This window comes from Corythoichthys intestinalis, chromosome 16 (genome assembly GCF_030265065.1).
Source record: "Corythoichthys intestinalis isolate RoL2023-P3 chromosome 16, ASM3026506v1, whole genome shotgun sequence".
NCBI lineage: Eukaryota > Metazoa > Chordata > Actinopteri > Syngnathiformes > Syngnathidae > Corythoichthys > Corythoichthys intestinalis.
Genome location: NC_080410.1, coordinates 29,264,531 through 29,284,833, shown reverse-complemented (window position 1 = coordinate 29,284,833; position 20,303 = coordinate 29,264,531). Strand labels below are relative to the sequence as shown.

At 43.6% G+C, this 20,303-nt stretch overlaps 1 protein-coding gene across 1 annotated transcript; it reads left to right on the top strand.

The window, feature by feature from the left end:
* Nucleotides 1-496: 496 nt before the first annotated feature.
* Nucleotides 497-20,224, top strand: LOC130931677 (myosin heavy chain, fast skeletal muscle-like). Its single transcript, XM_057860637.1, has 40 exons — nt 497-553; nt 2,863-3,074; nt 3,148-3,291; nt 3,374-3,530; nt 3,598-3,625; nt 3,703-3,817; nt 3,881-3,973; nt 4,421-4,484; nt 4,564-4,662; nt 4,730-4,833; nt 4,911-5,049; nt 5,130-5,248; nt 5,338-5,487; nt 7,154-7,324; nt 7,396-7,705; nt 7,783-7,862; nt 7,944-8,031; nt 9,149-9,266; nt 9,340-9,463; nt 9,519-9,655; nt 9,740-9,995; nt 10,067-10,309; nt 10,384-10,560; nt 10,636-10,781; nt 10,848-10,938; nt 11,007-11,396; nt 11,474-11,600; nt 11,674-11,792; nt 16,661-16,857; nt 16,924-17,107; nt 17,189-17,354; nt 17,422-17,546; nt 17,615-17,923; nt 17,990-18,193; nt 18,277-18,402; nt 18,534-18,704; nt 18,782-18,886; nt 18,976-19,071; nt 19,155-19,289; nt 19,637-20,224. Exons 2-40 carry the CDS (start codon nt 2,871-2,873, stop codon nt 19,658-19,660), a joined length of 5,835 nt encoding a protein of 1,944 aa, XP_057716620.1. The 5' UTR covers nt 497-553; nt 2,863-2,870; the 3' UTR covers nt 19,661-20,224.
* Nucleotides 20,225-20,303: the final 79 nt, after the last annotated feature.

The window sequence follows — 20,303 nt, the reverse complement described above, 5'->3', positions numbered from 1 at the left end:
CTTGGATTTAGAGGCCTTAGCTTCCGACAGCGGTCAGAACAACAATGATGTTGTCTTCCACACCTAACACCACAATGTCAACTTTTGAAGTTTGAGCTCATTGGATACTCATTACAATATTTTTAGTCCCCTAGATTTCCCGGTACAACATCTTTACTTCATATTCCATGAAATTATCTTTCTGTTCATTAAATATAGTGAATGTGCTTGGGGAATGATGACGCGAGTCAGCATCAACGCCAAGATGTGAATAAAGAAGCCCATGACGGCGACGACTGGACGTAAAAATAGAGTTGGAGGATCATCGCCTGTCGCCAAAGACGTCTTCCTGTTAAGATCCCGGAAGAGCCATCTTAAGACAGCAGGGATCGATAATGCTGCCGGCTTGACATTAGAAAAGTCACATTGCCAATTTTGGAATGTTCGCTTTATGTGTACAGGACATGAGGGCAATAAAAGGAAGCTCCTGCTCTCTAATCGTTGACTCACTCTCAAGCTTTTCGCTCAGGCCATTGACCCAAAGCACATTCGACTGAATTACTCCAACATTCAGGTGAGTTCACAGGGAATCTATTCATAATACCATATTTTTCGGACAACAAGTCGAAGATTTCTTCATAGTTTGGCTGAAGGTGCAACTTATACTCAGGAGCGACTTATGTGTGATATTATTGACACATTATTATATCATTTCACATGTTATTTTGGTGTTTTGGAGTGACACTGATGGTTTGTTAAACTTGTTAGCATGCACTTTACTTTATAGTTATCTGAATAACTCTTAATAGCTATGTTACGTTAACATACTGGCCACGTTCACATTTTGTTGTTCATGCATCATGTAATATTATCATACTGTACTCCATGTCTCCCTCCTTTGACACACCTGAATCAAATGATAGCTCATCAGCAAGCTCTTCAGAAGGCTGATAACGATCATGATAATTTGATTCAGGTGTGTTAAAGGAGGGAGACATGGAAAACACGCTGGATAGTGGCACTCGAGGATCAGGGTTGCTGACCCCGGCTGTACACTTATTCAGCATTTTGTTCTATATTGTATTTTTATTTTAAATTGCCTTTCAAGATGACATATCTTTTCTATGTGCTGGATTTTATCAAGTAAATTTCCCACAAAAATGCGACATAGTCCAGTGAGACTTATATATGTTTTTTTCCTCTTCATTGGGCATTTTATGGCTGGTGCGACTTATACTCAGGTGCGACTTATATTCCGAAAAATACGGTAGGTACACTTTTATTTAAATGCTGCTTCTTCATAATCATGACGTGACACCTGTCATGAATATTAATGATGTCTTTAAGTGTCATTCAATAATATTGCACTTTTGGTTCAAAGTTTATATTGTTTCAAATGCCTTTGATTTAGACTTAGAAGACTTAATGACATCTGCCATAAGCGTTCGTTCATGTTAATGACAGGTGTCATGTCATGCTTATGATAGTCATAACACTGTCATATATATGTATATATATATATATATATATATATATAAATATATACACACACACATACACACACACACACACACACATATATATATATATATATTTTAAACAATTATTTCTTACTTCTATAAAAAGATACAAGAATTTTCTCCTCCCTACTTTGGCAAAATAAACACATTGCTTTGTTTCAATCTCAGCTGATTACAGAGAAAAATATTTTCGGGGACCATTTTTTGGGATCAGTTTGCCGAGAGCAAATTACTTTTAAAAACTTTTTTAGATTAGACTAAAACTGTATACTGCAATTTTCAGACTATAAGTCACTACTTTTTCCCTTTGTTTTGAATGCTGCGGTTCATAGTCCAGTGCGGCTTATTTGTTGATTTATTTGGGTTGTCATGTCATCATAAGATTGCCATACGACCGTCATAATTATGACATGACACTATCATGGCCATTACTGAATGGCTATGACAGATGTCATTAAGTGTCATCCGGCAAATTATGTCTCTTTACTGTAGCTTTCACATCCATTCAAAAGTGAGATAATTAGCCAGATAACACTAAATGACATCTGTTATAAGCATTCATTAATGCTCATGACAGTGTCATGTCATAATTATGATTGTCTAGTGACAGTCTTATGGCGCCACTGTCAAATAAAGTGTTATCAAATACCATAACTAGCACTTAATGAAACAACTGGAACAGTAACTGAAGAAAAAATTAGTACAGAGCATGAATTTTGACTGTTATTTACATCTGTAGCGCTGCAATGCATGCTAGGAGGCATGTTGGACAACAACAGTGTTGACAGCAGGTGGCAGCAGAGGGAGCAGCGATGGCCAAATGAAGCTTCTTGAAGCAATAAAGCTTTGCAGCCAATTGGTTCATGGTGATTCATTTGGTCTTATGACGGACACTTATAATACAGTGAGGACAGCTGCAGCTTATAGTCCAGTGCGGTTATCTATGAACAATGCTGTTTTCATGTCAAATTTGGCGACTTATAGTCAGGTGCGCCGTTAGTGCGAAAATTACAGTAATTTCAACCCCCATCATTTTGCCTGCTATTTGTAGAACTCCTCTCCTCTCCCACTAGCTGACACATTTCACTTAAAAATATTTTCCAATAAGTTCATACAAGTCATAATTCTAAGTTTTTTTGTTTTGGTTTTTACAAATTGACTAATAAAAATTGACGTGATGTTTCAATTGGCTTCAGTTTGCCTAACAACTCAACGAAACAGCATAAATTTGCGGTATTGTGAGCACTATTTGTTTAGAAAATTGTACCATGATGGGGGTCAATTTTCAAGTCGCTATTCCGCTACATAGTATATCGGTCCTGTGCAGTGATGTGCAATGTCTTTCTGACAATTTCATGCGCAGGCGTCGCCATGAGCAGTGATGCCGAGATGGCCCAGTACGGGCCGGCCTCAGTCTTTTTGCGCAAACCTGAGAAGGAGCGCATCGAGGCACAGAACCGCCCATTTGATGCCAGGACTGCCTGCTTTGTGCCAGATCCCAAGGATCTGTATATCAGAGGTGTGATCCAGAAGAAGGAAGGCGGTAACGCCACCGTGAAGACTGATGCAAACGAAGTGAGGAGAAGGCACAAACAAGTTTGATTAGTATAGTGCGGGAGTGGATTAACTTTTATTGCGCCCACTGTAGACGGTAACCGTGAAGGAAGAAGACTGCCACCCCATGAATCCTCCAAAGTACGATAAGATCGAGGACATGGCCATGATGACGCACCTCAATGAGCCGTCTGTGCTGTTTAACCTCAAAGATCGTTATGCAGCCTGGATGATTTACGTAAGTGTAGCACCGGCCTTCAAGTTTTTGCTGAGTTCCCAACGTTACCCCCTAACCTGATGCACTGTGCTCACATCCGTAGACGTATTCCGGACTCTTCTGCGTGACAGTGAATCCGTACAAGTGGCTCCCAGTGTACGATCCACAAGTGGTGGCAGCCTACAGGGGGAAGAAGCGAATGGAGGCTCCTCCTCACATCTTCTCTGTGTCTGATAACGCCTATCAGAACATGCTCACAGGTGAATGCTAAGATTTTCCGGCACTACTCACTCACATTTTGACTGAACTGTTCTCCTGTCTTGCCAGATCGTGAGAATCAGTCTGTCCTGATCACGTGAGTCCCTTCCATCGCTTTCAGTTTAAGGTTGTGCAACTTCTGGAGTTTCATCCATGAATGTGATGTTTCCACAGTGGAGAATCTGGTGCAGGGAAGACAGTCAACACCAAGCGTGTCATCCAGTACTTTGCGACAATCGCGGTGGCTGGCGGCAGCGATAAGAAGGAACAAACTTCGGGAAAGATACAGGTACAGAGACAAACTCACTGTCACTCAGGATACTACTTGCTGATCTGATTCTTGTGTTCCTAGGGAACGCTGGAGGATCAAATCATTTCAGCAAATCCTTTGCTGGAGGCATTTGGGAATGCCAAGACAGTGAGGAATGACAATTCCTCACGTTTTGTAAGTTAAGAAGCATGAGTGGTCAGAAATTGTAAATGAACAAGTATGTTCATATCCTGAATGTTGGTCTTTATCTGTATACTTTCATCATACAATAGAACTGAAATACTTGTATTGTTATTTGGCTTTTTGTGAGATCTAGCTTGGCTAAAAAAAATATGCAGGAAGTCGATGTAGATTTTGTGGAGGTTGGTAGCTGCTCCCTCAGCTGCTGTGATAGAAACCGTCTTTATTCAGGGGCTAACAATAGGATGGGAGAGTCAGGAAAGCAACATAGAACATAGAATAGAATACATAGACTACATGGGGGCCACATGGGCCAGGACAAAGGAATGTCTGACTAGACAAGTTAGCTGTAATAAGGAACGTGTACTGTAGATGTTAACTGTATGCACAACAATTCCAACACCCACCCACACACTTTTATGAATATTCTAAAATTTTCAGGGTAAATTCATCAGAATTCACTTCGGAACAACAGGGAAACTGGCTTCAGCTGATATCGAAACGTGTAAGTTGATCTTCCCCAACGTCACAATACTTGTCGCATGTTGAAATATCAAATCTCTAATGTTGTTTCTTTGGTGTAGATTTGCTGGAGAAGTCAAGAGTGACGTTCCAATTGTCAGAAGAAAGAAGCTACCACATCTTCTACCAGATTATGACAGGACACAAACCAGAGCTCATAGGTAGATGATGACAATGAAGATGAATGACATTTAAAGAAATGCTATATTGTTTCTTTTGTCACTGCAGAAATGTTGCTCATCACTACAAACCCTTATGACTTCCCCATGATAAGTCAGGGGCAGATCAGTGTAGCCAGCATTGACGACAAAGAAGAGCTTGTGGCGACAGATGTGAGTTAGCGCTCCTTTTACTTAGTAAAGAATTACCAGCTTTCCCCATCTCATCTGAAGTACTTTTGATCCAACAGACCGCCACTGATATTCTTGGCTTCAGCAATGAAGAAAAAATGTCTATCTACAAGCTGACCGGAGCTGTGCTGCATTATGGGAACATGAAGTTCAAGCAGAAGCAGCGAGAGGAGCAGGCAGAGCCTGACGGCACTGAGGGTGAGGGTCCTTGTTTCTAGTCTTATCAGTGAAGAGACACAGATAGACATACGGTTCCTGTTTGTTGTTTTGTCTTTCAGTGGCTGACAAAGTGGCCTTCCTCATGGGACTGAATTCCGCCGACCTTCTAAAAGGCCTCTGCTACCCCCGCGTCAAAGTGGGCAACGAGTACGTCACCAAAGGCCAGACTGTCCCCCAGGTACAAATCCAGCGGACATTTTACCTTTCAGTCAACCTTATTCATTTTCAGAAACTAGTAGCCTTAGCAGTGCAATTCTTTTCATTCAGGTAGCCAATTCAGTTGGTGCTCTGGCTAAGTCAGTCTACGAGAAGATGTTTTTGTGGATGGTGATACGCATCAATGAGATGCTGGACACTAAGCAGCCGCGTCAGTTCTTCATCGGAGTGTTGGACATCGCAGGATTTGAAATTTTTGACGTAAGTTAGGACAAATACAGTTGGGCAAATAAGTATGTAGTCAACCACTAATTGTGCAAGTTCTCCCACTTGAAAATATTAGAGAGGCCTGTCATTGTCAACATGTGTAAACCTCAACCATGAGAAACAGAATGTGGAAAAAAAACAAAATAGAAAATCACATTGTTTGATTTTTAAAGAATTTATTTGCAAATCATGGTGGAAAATAAGTATTTAGTCAATACCAAAAGTTCATCTCAATACTTTGTTGTGTACCCTTTGTTGGCAACAACGGAGGCCAAACGTTTTCTGTAACTCTTCACAAGCTTTTCACACTCTGTTGCTGGTATTTTGGCCCATTCCTCCATGCAGAGCTCCTCTAGAGCAGTGATGTTTTGGGGCTGTCGTTGGGCAACACGGACTTTCAACTCCCTCCACAGATTTTCTATGGGGTTGAGATCTGGAGACTGGCTAGGCCACTCCAGGACTTTGAAATGCTTCTTACGAAGCCACTCCTTTGTTGCCCTGGCTGTGTGTTTGGGATCATTGTCATGCTAAAAGATCCAGCCACGTCTCATCTTCAATGCCCTTGCTGATGGAAGGAGATTTTCACTCAAAATCTCTTGATACATGGCCCCATTCATTCTTTCCTTTACACAGATCAGTCGTCCTGGTCCCTTTGCAGAAAAACAGCCCCAAAGCATGATGTTTCCACACCCATGCTTCACAGTGGGTATGGTGTTCTTCGGATGCAATTCAGAATTCTTTCTCCTCCAAATACGACAACCTGTGTTTCTACCAAAAAGTTCTATTTTGGTTTCATCTGACCATAATACATTCTCCCAGTCCTTTTCTGGATCATCCAAATGCTCTCTAGCGAACCGCAGACGGGCCTGGACGTGTACTGGCTTCAGCAGGGGGACACGTCTGGCAGTGCAGGATTTGAGTCCCTGGCGGCGCATTGTGGTCACTGTGGTCCCAGCTCTCTGTAGGTCATTCACTAGGTCCCCCTGTGTGGTTCTGGGATTTTTGCTCACCGTTTTTCTTATCATTTTGACGCCACGGGGTGAGATCATGCATGGAGCCCCAGATCGAGGGAGATTATCAGTGGTCTTGTATGTCTTCCATTTTCTAATAATTGCTACCACAGTTAATTTCTTTACACCAAGAGTTTTACCTATTGCAGATTCAGTCTTCCCAGCCTGGTGCAGGTCTACAATTTGGTCTCTGGTGTCCTTCGACAGCCCTTTGGTCTTGGCCATGGTGGAGTTTGGAGTGTGACTGACTGAGATTTTGGACAGGTGTCTTTTATAACGGTAATGAGTTAAAACAGGTGCCATTAATACAGGTAACGAGGGGAGCCTCGTTAGACCTCGTTAAAAGAAGTTAGACCTCTTTGACAGCCAGAAATCTTGCCTGTTTGTAGGTGACCAAATACTTATTTTCCACTCTAATTTGGAAATACATTCTTTAAAAATCAAACAATGTGATTTTCTGGGTTTTTTTCCCCACATTCTGTCTCTCATGGTTGAGGTTTACCCATGTTGACAATTACAGGCCTCTCTAATCTTTTCAAGTAGGAGAAATTGCACAATTGGTGGTTGACTAAATACTTATTTGCCCCACTGTATCTCATTCAGTCTGTTGATTTTGTGGCTCCTGTGTGCAAGTTAACCCCTTCATGTAGTTCAACAGCATGGAGCAACTCTGCATCAACTTCACTAATGAAAAGCTGCAGCAGTTCTTCAACCACCACATGTTTGTGCTGGAGCAAGAAGAGTACAAGAAGGAAGGCATTGACTGGGAGTTCATTGACTTTGGCATGGACCTGGCTGCCTGCATTGAGCTCATCGAAAAGGTGGGATGCATATGCTAAGTCAACAAAGTGTTTTCTGTTAAGCAGCATTCCAATTTTTTTCTAACCACCAGCCAATGGGCATCTTCTCCATCCTTGAAGAGGAGTGTATGTTCCCCAAGGCGTCAGACACCTCTTTCAAGAACAAACTCTACGACCAACATCTTGGGAAGAACAATGCTTTCCAAAAGCCCAAAGTTGTCAAAGGCAAGCCAGAGGCTCATTTCTCCCTGGTGCACTACGCCGGAACAGTGGATTACAACATCGGCGGTTGGCTGGAGAAGAACAAAGACCCGTTGAATGAGTCTGTAGTGCAGCTATACCAGAAGTCCTCCTTAAAACTGCTCTCTTTCCTCTATGCGTCTTTTTCTGGGGCCGAAGCAGGTTCGGTATCTGTAAAGTCATGTGTATGTTCCAGATGTGTGTGAAACACTGCAAAACCTTTCATTTCTGGCTTGCAGACTCCGGTGGTGACAAAGGTGGGAAAAAAGGGGCAAAGAAGAAGGGCGGCTCCTTCCAGACTGTGTCTGCAGTTTTCAGGGTAACAAGATTTTAAATTAACATACTGTATTAGTATATCAGACTACAATATGTTCTATTGACCACCCCCTCCTGTTTTCAGGAAAATCTCGGAAAGCTGATGACCAATTTGCGGAGCACCCACCCTCACTTTGTGCGTTGTCTGATTCCCAATGAAGTTAAAACACCAGGTACCATAGAGATATACAGTCCCTGACAAAAGTCTTGTCGCTTATCCATTTTGTAGAAACAATTATTAATAACCTGACTTTTAATTATTCAATTGGTTTCAGAAATGGCTCCTATGAACGCTAAGACCCTCCCAAATGATGATGAATGTACAAAAATATATTTGTTTCACTGAAAAAAGATTTATCATTTAATGAAGACATAAAGGTCAAATTTTCGTAAGACAAAAGTTTTGTCGCCTACAGAAAGTAGTGTGAAAATTGAACAAAATAATGTACTTCAAATACAAAAATATGTTACATAACATAAGTGCATTAGGTAGTGGTGCTGTGAGATCCAAATTTAATATTTTGTATGACTTCCATGGGCTTCGGCAAGGATTCATACAATTTATTGATGAATTCATCAGGAACATCAAAGAAAGCAGTCTTGCATGCCTCCCAGAGTTCATCAACATTCTTGGGTTTCGTCTTCCATGCTTCCTCTTTCATCCTGTTCATGCCTGGTGACTGGGCTGGCCAGTCCTGGAGGATCTTGATCTTCTTTGCCTTGAGGAACTTTGAGGTAGAGATTGAAGTATGCAATGGAGCACCATCCTGCTGCAGAATTTGTCCCTTTTTATGGTTAGGAATGTAAGAGGCAGCTAAGATTTGTTGATATTTCAGACTATTTATGTTGCCCTCCACCCTGCAGATCTCTCGCACACCCCCATACTGGATGTAACCCCCAGACCATGATTTTGCCACCACCGAACTTCACTGTTTTCTGAGTGAATCTCGGATCCATGCGGGCTCCAGTAGTTCTCCTGCAATAGTTGCGGCAACTGTGGTGTAATTCAATGGAAGATTCACCTGAAAAAATCCACCTTTTTTGCCACAAAACAGTGAAGTTTGGTAGTCTTTTTTCAGTGAAACAAATATATTTTTGTACATTCAACATCATTTGGGAGGGTCTTAGCTTTCATATGAGCCATTTCTGAAAACAATTGAATAATAAAAAGTCAGGTTATTAGCAATTGTTTCTACAAAATGGATAAGCGACAAGACTTTTGTCAGGGACTGTAATTTAGAACAAACATCAAGTAATCAATTTAACTGTTAGTTTAATACTTTTCTGCAGGTATTATGGACAATCACTTGGTAATCCACCAGCTCCGCTGCAACGGTGTGCTGGAGGGAATCCGCATCTGCAGGAAGGGATTTCCCAGCAGGATTCTTTATGCTGATTTCAAGCAGAGGTTGTCAACGTCCAAATTCGAGTCATGTAAAAGTCATTCCAGTTTGTAATGGTCTTTATCCCAAAATGGGCAGATATCGAATTTTGAATGCCAGCGCTATCCCAGAGGGACAGTTCATTGATGGCAAGAAAGCTTCTGAGAAGCTTCTCGGGTCCATCGACGTTGATCACACACAGTACCGTTTTGGGTCCACGAAGGTAAAAATTGTAGTGTATTTGACTTACTTTTTAACTTTAACTGATGTTTTTACAGGTGTTTTTCAAAGCTGGTCTACTGGGAAATCTGGAAGAGCTGCGGGATGAAAAACTAGCTTCTCTTGTGACCCAGACACAAGCTGTTTGTCGGGGTTACCTTATGAGGAAAGAATATTCCAACTTGATTGCCCAAAAGTATGATGTGAAATCTCCTCTTTCAATATGAACATGAAAATATTTCTATCAAAAAACAAAACGTGTGATGTGCCTATCTGACAGAGATTGTGTGTGGATTCTACAATATAATTTGCGCTCATTCATGAATGTCAAACACTGGCCATGGATGAAGCTCTTCTTCAAGATAAAGCCACTTCTCAAGAGTGCAGAAACAGAAAAGGAGATGGCCACCATGAAAGAAGACTTCATCAAATGCAAAGAGGACCTGGCGAAGTCAGAGTCCAAGAGGAAAGAGCTGGAGGAGAAAATGGTTTCCCTGTTGCAGGAGAAGAATAATCTTCAACTTCAAGTCCAATCTGTGAGTGTGATTGTGCCACAAAGCTGTTGATGAAAACTGGTGCGCCATATCCTAACCTATCTTCTCCTCAGGATGCGGAGAACCTCTGTGATGCAGAGGAACGATGCGAAGGTTTGATCAAAAGCAAAATCCAGCTGGAGGCCAAACTGAAGGAAGTGACTGAGAGGATGGAGGATGAGGAAGAAATCAACGCAGAGTTAACAACCAAGAAGAGAAAGCTTGAGGACGAATGCTCCGAGCTTAAGAAGGACATTGATGACCTCGAAATCACTTTAGCTAAAGTGGAGAAAGAAAAACACGCCACTGAGAACAAAGTTTGTACAGTGGAGTGCCTAGTGGTCTTTTGACTTTGTTCAGAAACAAAAGTTGAATGCCATCGTCTTTGCAGGTTAAAAATCTGGTGGAGGAGCTCGCGGGTCAGGAGGAAAGTATCAGCAAGCTGAGCAAAGAGAAGAAGGCCCTTCAAGAGGCCCACCAGCAGACCATGGATGACCTTCAAGCCGAAGAAGACAAAGTCAATTCGCTGACGAAGGCCAAGTCAAAGCTGGAGCAGCAAGTGGATGATGTAAGTTCCAGCTGACAGACAATAATCACAAACTCCCCTGCAAGCTCATCTGATCCACCTGACTGCTCAAATCAGCTTGAAGGTTCGCTTGAGCAAGAAAAGAAGATTCGAATGGATCTGGAAAGGATGAAGCGCAAACTAGAGGGAGACATTAAACTTACGCAAGAATCTCTAATGGATGCGGAAAATGACAAACAGCAGTCTGAGGAAAGGATGAAGAAGTAGGTGACTATTTAATGGGGACAGGTTTCACCTGATACCTGACATTTATCTTCTCGTCACCACAGAAAAGAGTTTGAAAACAGCCAGCTAATCGGCAAGATTGCAGATGAGCAAACAATAAACAACCAACTTCAGAAGAAGCTGAAGGAACTTCACGTAAAGATGTCGTCCCACCACACTGATAATGACTTGTCCCTAAAAAAATCATCTCTTTCTGTTTCAAGGCTCGAATTGAAGAACTGGAGGAAGAAGTGGAAGCTGAGCGATCAATGCGGGCCAAGGTAGAGAAGCAAAGGTCCGACCTGTCACGAGAGATCGAAGAGATCAGCGAGAGGTTGGAGGAGGCCGGAGGTGCCACTGCCTCTCAGATTGAGATGAACAAGAAGCGAGAGACAGAGTTCCTGAAAATTAGGCGCGACTTAGAGGAGGCCACACTGCATCACGAGGCCACGTCCGCCGCACTGCGCAAGAAGCATGCGGACAGCATGGCTGAGCTAGGAGAGCAGATTGACAATCTGCAGAGAATCAAGCAGAAACTTGAGAAGGAGAAAAGTGAGCTGAAGATGGAGATCGACGATTTGTCAACCAATATGGAATCTGTGGCCAAAACCAAGGTGAGAACAGTGGACAATTCCAGAATCCTGAGGCCCCTCTTGCAATCTTAAAATGGTGTCTATTTGCCCTTGACCAGGTCAGCTTGGAGAAGAACTGCCGCTCCCTGGAAGACCAGCTAGTGGAGCTGAAGGCCAAGAGTGATGAAAACAGTCGTAACATTGCAGATCTTACTAATCAAAGGGCGCGTTTTCAAAATGAGAATGGTATGTGGATTTCACTCAGCAGCGGAATGACCCGCATTATCCAACACTAAATACAAATCGCTGTCTTTTGTAGCCGAGTTATCCCGACAACTGGAGGAGCGAGAGAGTGTCATATCCCAGCTGACCAGAGGGAAGCAGGGATTTACTTCACAAATTGATGATCTCAAAAGACTCATGGAGGAAGAGACAAAGGTAATAAAAACCTGCTGACACATATCAACTAATAATAACCCAAACCCAGAGATCAATTGGAAATGTTTAGATAAACAACGGACACCAAGTTACTTGTAGCAAAAATGTTAGAAGCAACTGCTGACCTGAAGAGATTGTCAAAAACATTTTTGGTGTCTGGCGTGCCGTCAAATATTCCCATCAGATATGGTTTCATCAACACAGTGAGTTTAGTTTGAGTAAGTGCCTGTCTAGCCATCTTAACAGTAAAAGTGCATGAAAGTGCCATTAATTCGAGGGACAGAAAAAACAAGCCTCAATATAGCCTGCTGTATTTAGAAAAATAGAATTAGACCATCTGTTATAGTTTATCAGGCTCATTTATAAATTATGCTTGTATTATATCCTTTAGGCTATATCTACTGTCTTAACTCTCAGTGGAACTCACTTAGTCCCTCAATGATCATTGTGATCATGTCTCATCCATGTCTAAGTTTGATTTATCTATTTGAACTGTAGATTACGACCTACTTTGAGTCTACTTTACTTTAGATAGTGTTATCAACTGGCACTTGATTCAAATTCCAACGTTCAATAAGCAGGCTGTTACGGTTCGCGGATGCGGAAAACAAGATAGGACCATAGGCGGATTTTAAGGACGGGCCAGGGGGGCCAGGCCCCCCCCGGTGGCCAAAAAGTTTAATTGCATATAATTGATTTTCCTATATATATATATATATATATATATATATGGATATATATAAGTTGTAAAGCAATAAAACTGCAACAAAAATGAATGAAATGAACAAAAAAATATATTTTTATAATGGGTCAAAATTATCTTTCAAACAGATCATGTGACCAGCACTTTAGACGGTCATTTGCTTTGCATATAATTTTCACACACAAAAAAAAAATTAAAAGAAATTAGGGGAACGCAATTTTAATTTTCAAATGATTTTTTTTTCTGTGATTGAAAAGATGTTTTCTTTTATTGAACTTTTTTTGGGATTGAATGATTTAGACACAAATGTCCTTCCCATAATATAGCCCAAACACAAAAAGGATTGCTTCAATCAAAGAAAACTTTTTCAATGAAAAATTAAGTGTTCAAATGCAAATTTTTCAATCTCAAATATTTTTTCACATTCAAATACTTTTTGTATCATTTAAATTTTTCTCTTTTTAATCGAAGTGATTTTTCCTTTTGAAAATATATTTTTTTGAAGCAATTTATTTTTTGATTGAACAATACAGACAAAAATGTCCTACCCAAAATGTTGCCCAAACACAAATCAACATTACTTCAATCAAAAAAGTTGCTTCAATCAAAAAAAAAAAAAAAAAAAAAAAAAATCAATCAAAGAAGCTTTCAAATGCATTTTTTTTTTAGTTTCCAAATTTATTTTTGCATTCAATCACATTTTTTTTTTTTAATTGAAGCGACTTTTTTTTGGTTGAAAATATATATTTTGATTGAAGCAACTTATTTTTGATTGAATAATAAAAACACAAATCTACCTCCATATGGCTCCGCCCAGGGGATACAATTTTTGACTGGGGTAACTACATTGGCACGACACCGCCAGGCGTACCATATTCAATGGATGACGATCTTGGCGAAAAGTATTGCCTAAGCGGCCTGATTTAGAATTCCCCTCAAGAATGATGGGAAACAAAAAACGCTCATTGTCAACTTATTATTATAAATATTCTCGTAAGTTAATTTTATTGCTGACACTGCGTTACGGGGTCATCACCCGCCCCACAAGTCAAACTCCGCCTATGGATAGGACCCAAGATCAGACAACAACTGAGGGGAAGCGTTCATTGATTTATTAAACACAATCAAAACAAAACACGAGATCGCGGCAAAGAGGGAACAACAAAAGCGGTCCGTGACAACAGGTCAACGGGGATCAATAATGCGCAACTAAGCGATGTGCAGAGAGCCATAAAGACAACAAAAATACACTCAATACCTGCAAAAGGTAGAGGATCACAAAACAAAGGCGGCTGACGAGCAAGATAGCACATACAAAGTGTCTCGAAAGTAGTATGTGTCGAATGGAGACCATCTGTCAGGGAAGCTCAATTTTGAACTCCGAGACAAGTATCAACAGATAACAAAATGAGAATAATGAAATAGACAGCCAAGGATTGCCTGGTTCGAAGACTTTTATATAACATGATATATCACGGGTACAAAATGATGACTCAGCTAGGAGCTGAGATCAGCCAGAAAGTACGAAGCTGTACAATAGAAGCTGGACATTTATACTGTTAAAAAGGGCGGTGCCGAAGCGCCCCGTGAAACGAAACTTTACCCAGAAACGAAACTCCATCTCACAAGCCTTGGTATTTTTCCATACAAAAACATCTTTGAGCTGAGACTTGAATATTGGTGCCGGGTGGAACGAAGATAAGAAACCACTGTACTCCCTTGCATTCATTCAGGGCACATTGGAAATCAACAGGAAAATAACAGTCCATACTGTGACACAGTCAAGGCTACACTCAACAGATTAATGTAACAATGATGCTCAATGTTCTCATGCAAGTCATCAAAAGCATACAAAATATAATGTATTGAAGCGGTTTGCTTGTTAAGAGTCTTTATTGCTCGAATTGCTGTGTCCAGCTCTGTGAACTCTCGTGCACTCTCTCTCGAGCCGGAACGCGCGCAGCTCTTTATAATGTCTAGTCACGTGACTGTGACGCAGCCGGTAACGCGCTCGGCCAATCAGACACACAATTAAAGTGGGTGAATTATGTCAACAAAAGGGTCACCACACAGGTCCCCCCAGAATTCACCCACACATGACGCCAGGCGCAATCCGCAACAAAAGTACGGACTGGAAGGGTTGCGCGGCCGGGGCGTCTGTGGAAGACGACCGAACGGACGGTCAGGCGGCCGTCCAGGATGCCAGACGCGGAACGCCCAAGCAGAACAGTCTGGAGGACGCCCAGGGTGCCAGGCGGCGGGCAACTGAACGCGACGATCAGGCGGCCGTCCAGGACGCCAGATGCAGGACGTCCGAGCAGAACAGTCAGGAGGACGCCCATGACGAGGGGCGCGCCGTGCAGCACCGCGCAGGCGAGGCCGGAGAAGCAGACGCCGAGAGAGGCGGCGCGCGTTGCTCAGCAGCGGTCGAGGAAGAGGTCGAGACCTGCGACGAGCAGCACCACCCGGTCGAGGCTGCAGACGAGGGCGACGGGCGCGGCGGTCGGGATCGACCGGTCGAGGCCGGAGACGAGGGCGACCGGCGTGGCGGTCGGAGTCGCCCGGCCGTGGACAAGGGCGACAGGCGAGACGAACCATGTTGACCGGTTGTAGCAGGAGCAGTGGAAACGCCGAAACCAGAGACGAAGCTACGCCATCGTTGTCCACAAGCGGAGGACGAGGAGAGACGGTGGCGGCGGCGTTCGCAGGCGCTGGCCGAGGTGCAACCACGGAAACTTCCGGAGGCGCTGGCACAGCAGCGAGGTCAGCGGCAGAGGCCAGCGGTGCTGGCAGAGGACTGACTTCGGAGACTCCCGGAGGCACAGGAGCGAGGTCAGTGGCAGAGGCGTCCAGCGGCGCCGGTAGAGGGGCGACCTCGGAGACTTCCAAAGGATCAGGTGCTGGAGCGACGTCAGCAGCGGCCAGAGACGCAGGCACAGGAATGACGTCGTGAGGAAGGCCAAGAGCAAGCACAGTGCCGTCGAGAAGACCAGGGCCGGACGGGACGCCGTCGAGTAGACCAGGGCCGGACGGGGCGCCGCGGCCGGGAAAGCCAGGGACGGGCGCAGCGGCGTCGACGGAGAGCGGCGACGGAGCCGAGGCGAGCGAGAGCAGGGCCGGAGGCAAGACAGCAACGTCGGCGTCGGGAAGTGCCAGAGCGGAAGCGCGTGGCGGTGGCGCGGGTACCGGGACAGAAGCACGGCTGCGACGAACCGGGGCGGAAGTGCCGCCATCCTTGGCGGGAACCTCGGGCAGCAGGGCTCTCGAGGCGGGCACCCTGGGAGCCTCTGACGTCGATTTGTACGACGGTTCAAAAAGTCTGAGGAGGTGCGCCTTGAGCCCCGTGTACTTGCCCACTTTCGGCGGATAAACCACGAAGCGCTGTGCTCCGACCGCCGTTGAGTACCCGAGCGCGGCCACCACGTGGTAGAAGCGCATGGTGTCGTCGGAAACACCACGGAGGACCAACTGCTCCTCCGCGTTAGCCAACCACGCGGCCGCAGAAGACTCGTCGAACTTCGGTAGCTCGAGAAAGCTAGCATCCGCCATTGAGTAAAGTGTTCAAAATGCCTCTGAGACTTCAGCGAGGCTCGTCGGGGTCACCAGTGAAGCGGTTTGCTTGTTAAGAGTCTTTATTGCTCGAATTGCTGTGTCCAGCTCTGTGAACTCTCGTGCACTCTCTCTCGAGCCGGAACGCGCGCAGCTCTTTATAATGTCTAGTCACGTGACTGTGACGCAGCCGGTAACGCGCTCGGCCAATCAGACACACAATTAAAGTGGGTGAATTATGTCAACAAAAGGGTCACCACAGTATAATGGTTGTGTTTTAAGCTTGAATAAAATTCTCTCACACTATGCAGGTAATATCTCGGATCGCCGGCGTTTAAATACTACTGTTGATTAGCTGGAATTAGCTGAAAATCTAAGTCCAAGTCCAGAATGTAACAAAGTCTTACCTATCAGTGATAAATTTACCAGTGTACAGTATATGAGACTTCCTGTACCACCCAACAACGTCATTCATTCACCGCATTTATACATATACAACTCAATGGCTCTGCCTTAGTTAAATGATGGGTTCGGTTGGTCATTACGGGGGTTGTTGGCTTTTAACACTTAGAAGAATATGTGACATCAAGGTGAATTTTTGTCCATACGTCCACAGGCCAAGAATGCTCTGGCACACAGCCTTCAATCATCTCGTCATGACTGCGACCTCCTCCGAGAACAATACGAGGAGGAACAGGAAGCCAAGGCGGAGCTGCAGCGTGCTTTGTCCAAAGCTAACACCGAGGTTGCTCTTTGGAGGAACAAATATGAAACGGATGCCATTCAACGCACCGAGGAACTGGAGGAGGCCAAGTAAAATCAGGCTCATGCTCATAATTATTCAATTACTGAAAGGTAATAAAATGTCATCTACCGCAGGAAAAAGCTGGCCCAGCGCCTCCAAGAGGCAGAGGAACAAATAGAAGCTGTGAACTCAAAGTGTGCCTCGCTGGAGAAAACTAAACAACGACTTCACAATGAGATGGAGGATCTCATGGTGGATGTGGAAAGGTCCAACAGCGTTGCTGCCACACTGGATAAGAAGCAGAGGAACTTTGACAAAGTATTTGAATCATGAGATGAATGTAAATTTGGAGAATTACTGCTACAGCACCAAAGGACAATTTTGTTTTATCGAATTCAGATTCTAGCCGAGTGGAAGCAGAAGTACGAAGAGTCGCAGGCTGAACTGGAAGGCGCTCAGAAAGAGTCTCGATCACTGAGCACAGAGCTCTTCAAACTGAAAAATTCGTATGAGGAGGCTCTCGATCACCTGGAGACGATGAAAAGAGAAAACAAGAACCTGCAACGTAAGCTTAGAAAGTAAAAATCTTACATTTGCTAAGACTTAATAAAACTTGTTATTGTCAATTGTAGAGGAAATCTCAGACCTGACAGAACAGCTAGGAGAGAGCGGGAAAACTATTCATGAATTAGAGAAATTCAAGAAGAATGTGGAGACTGAAAAATATGACATGCAAACTGCATTGGAAGAAGCGGAGGTTGGTGTCTTACACTATGCCATCAAATGTTTCAAAGATGACTATTATGACAACAGTCACTTGTTTAGGCTTCCCTGGAGCAAGAGGAATCCAAGATCCTCTGCATCCAAATGGAACTCAACCAAGTCAAAGCCGACGTGGACAGGAAAGTGGCGGAAAAAGACGAGGAGATTGATCAGATGAGGAAGAACAACCAGCGAGTGGTAGAGTCAATGCAGGCTACTCTGGACGCTGAGGTCCGCAGTAGGAACGACGCCCTAAGAGTGAAGAAGAAAATGGATGGAGACCTGAACGAGATGGAGATTCAACTGGGCCATGCCAACAGGCAGGCCTCCGAAGCGGTGAAACAGCTGAGGAACGTGCAGGCACAACTGAAGGTTTGAAGGCAAAGTTGTTCAGATCTGAATTTTCCCACGTGTACACAAACGCCATTGTGTTTTCAGGATGCCCAAATCCACCTGGATGATTCCCTTCGAAGTCAAGATGACATGAAGGAGCAGGTAGCCATGATGGAGCGCAGGGCTGGCTTAATGCAGGCTGAGATTGAAGAGCTTCGAGTAGTTGTGGAACAGACAGAGCGGAGTCGCAAATTGGCTGAACAGGAACTGATTGATGCCAGTGAGCGAGCAGGGCTTCTTCATTCTCAGGTGTTTTTATCATGTCTTGAATGAGATGAAATAGGGTCTGCTATGTGTTTTCTTCACCTCATGGTTTGCTTTGACTTTGGCAGAACACCAGTCTCCTAAACACCAAGAAAAAGCTAGAGACCGATGTTACCCAGCTTCACGGTGAAATTGAGGAAGCCAGTCAGGAGGCCAGGAATGCCGAGGAGAAGGCCAAGAAAGCTATCACGGATGTAAGTAGATGAATCCTCAATTTTACAGTGTATTGTGATTCAACACCCCAGAGACTAAAACATTCCTTGGTTGCTGTACTTGTGGTTTAGTGTTTTGGGAAATCTGACCAATTGTACTGTGGTACTTCCAGGCCGCCATGATGGCTGAGGAGCTGAGGAAGGAGCAAGACACCAGCGCCCACCTGGAGAGGATGAAAAAGAACCTGGAGGTGACGGTCAAAGACCTGCAGCACCGCTTGGATGAGGCAGAGAATTTAGCCATGAAGGGTGGAAAAAAACAGATGCAGAAACTAGAGGCCAGAGTAAGACCACATGCACATGATTTCACCAGTTTTTCTCAGTCACATGAACTTTTCTTCACTATAATAAACATCTTCAGGTTCGTGAGCTGGAGACTGAACTGGAAGCTGAGCAAAAGCGCTCAAGTGAGTCAATCAAGGGGGTCCGCAAATACGAGAGGAAGGTCAAAGAGCTGAGCTACCAGGTATACTGCAACGGTGCAACCTTTAACTTTCTGGCAGCTTGACTCTGCTCATCGAAAATCTTGACTGACCTTGACATTGCGCCATTCAGGCTGACGAAGACAAAAAGACAAACATTCGACTGCAGGACTTGGTAGACAAGTTGCAGATAAAAATGAAGGCCTACAAACGCCATGCTGAAGAAGCCGTGAGTACAACTGGAACAGATTGTCAAACTAAGTCAAATGTACTTTTGGAATTTCATGCCTTGTCTCTCCATTTGTCCTCCAGGAGGAGCAGGCCAACATGCACATGGCCAGATTCAGGAAGTCTCAGCACGAGTTGGAAGAGGCTGAAGAGAGAGCTGACGTGGCTGAATCGCTTGCCAACAAGATGCGTGCCAAAAGCCGCGACATCGGTCCAAAGGTAGTAGACCAGTTTGATATCCCAACACAACCTTTTCAAAAGTGTTCATAAGCTCCCACTGACAGCATGCATTTGGTACCTTGATCATCAGTAGGGATTTATCCAATTCAGTCTATCACGTTGCAATTAAGAAAATCATAACTGCCATAGTAAATTGCACAAAAATTCCAAAACACAATTTAGAATCAATATTTATGTAATAAAAACAAAGAACCTAAATAAAAATGATTTAAAAATGATGACGTCATTGGGAGCAAACACCCTGGGTCTGAGATGGTCTAGCTGGCCTTGATGACCCACCACTTCAAACTGTAGATAACGTTGTGCTTCTGATTTTGTCTTTTCAGCCCACTGAAGGACAGGGAGAGTAGCAAAACGTGGACCGAGACGCCCCCTAAATCCATTTATCATTTTGCTTGCTGACTCAATTACCACTGAATTAAAAAAATAAATAAATAACGGACACACGTGATATGCAACGGTAATAACTAAGACATGGAAAATACATACTCGCGTCTGTTGGCTGTTGCTGTTTGTTGCTCGAAGCTCAAATGGACTGTTCCCCTGTTTTTCAGCATTATTTTTCATCACCCTGGTTCTTTTGTTGAAAGTTTTTACATCGCTAATTTTGACGTACACTTTAATTTGATTTAGACAGCTAGTAAAAGTCAACACACCTAGCCAATTTATTCACACTGCTGATTGATAGGCACTGATTGGTTGGACTTCAGTTGATTTAGTTTCGGCAAAAGTGCTGACATCTGATTGGCTAAAAGTTCTACCACAGCAGTAAAATCAAATCTAATAACAAAATAAAACAACAGTGATGAAAAATAATGCCAGATGTCTGGACCTCACCCACAACAATGTCCTCTTCACTTCATTGGTTTGGAGTTGTCTCATTGTTGATTAGTTTCACTTTTATCCCCTTTAATTGTGCCTTCATGTAGTTTTTTTTTTCTGTTTGGATAAATAAACATTGAAGGACATTTTTCTTGTTGTCTCCCTAACTTT

What these genes read in the sequence shown, in the direction of transcription:
- LOC130931677 (XM_057860637.1), top strand. Translation starts at nt 2,871, where the DNA reads ATGAGCAGTGATGCCGAGATGGCCCAGTACGGGCCGGCCTCAGTCTTT. An exon ending in TGGAGCAGCAAGTGGATGAT is followed by an intron (nt 10,561 to 10,635) that starts GTAAGTTCCAGC and finishes TGCTCAAATCAG; the next exon opens with CTTGAAGGTTCGCTTGAGCA. An exon ending in TCTGAGGAAAGGATGAAGAA is followed by an intron (nt 10,782 to 10,847) that starts GTAGGTGACTAT and finishes TCGTCACCACAG; the next exon opens with AAAAGAGTTTGAAAACAGCC.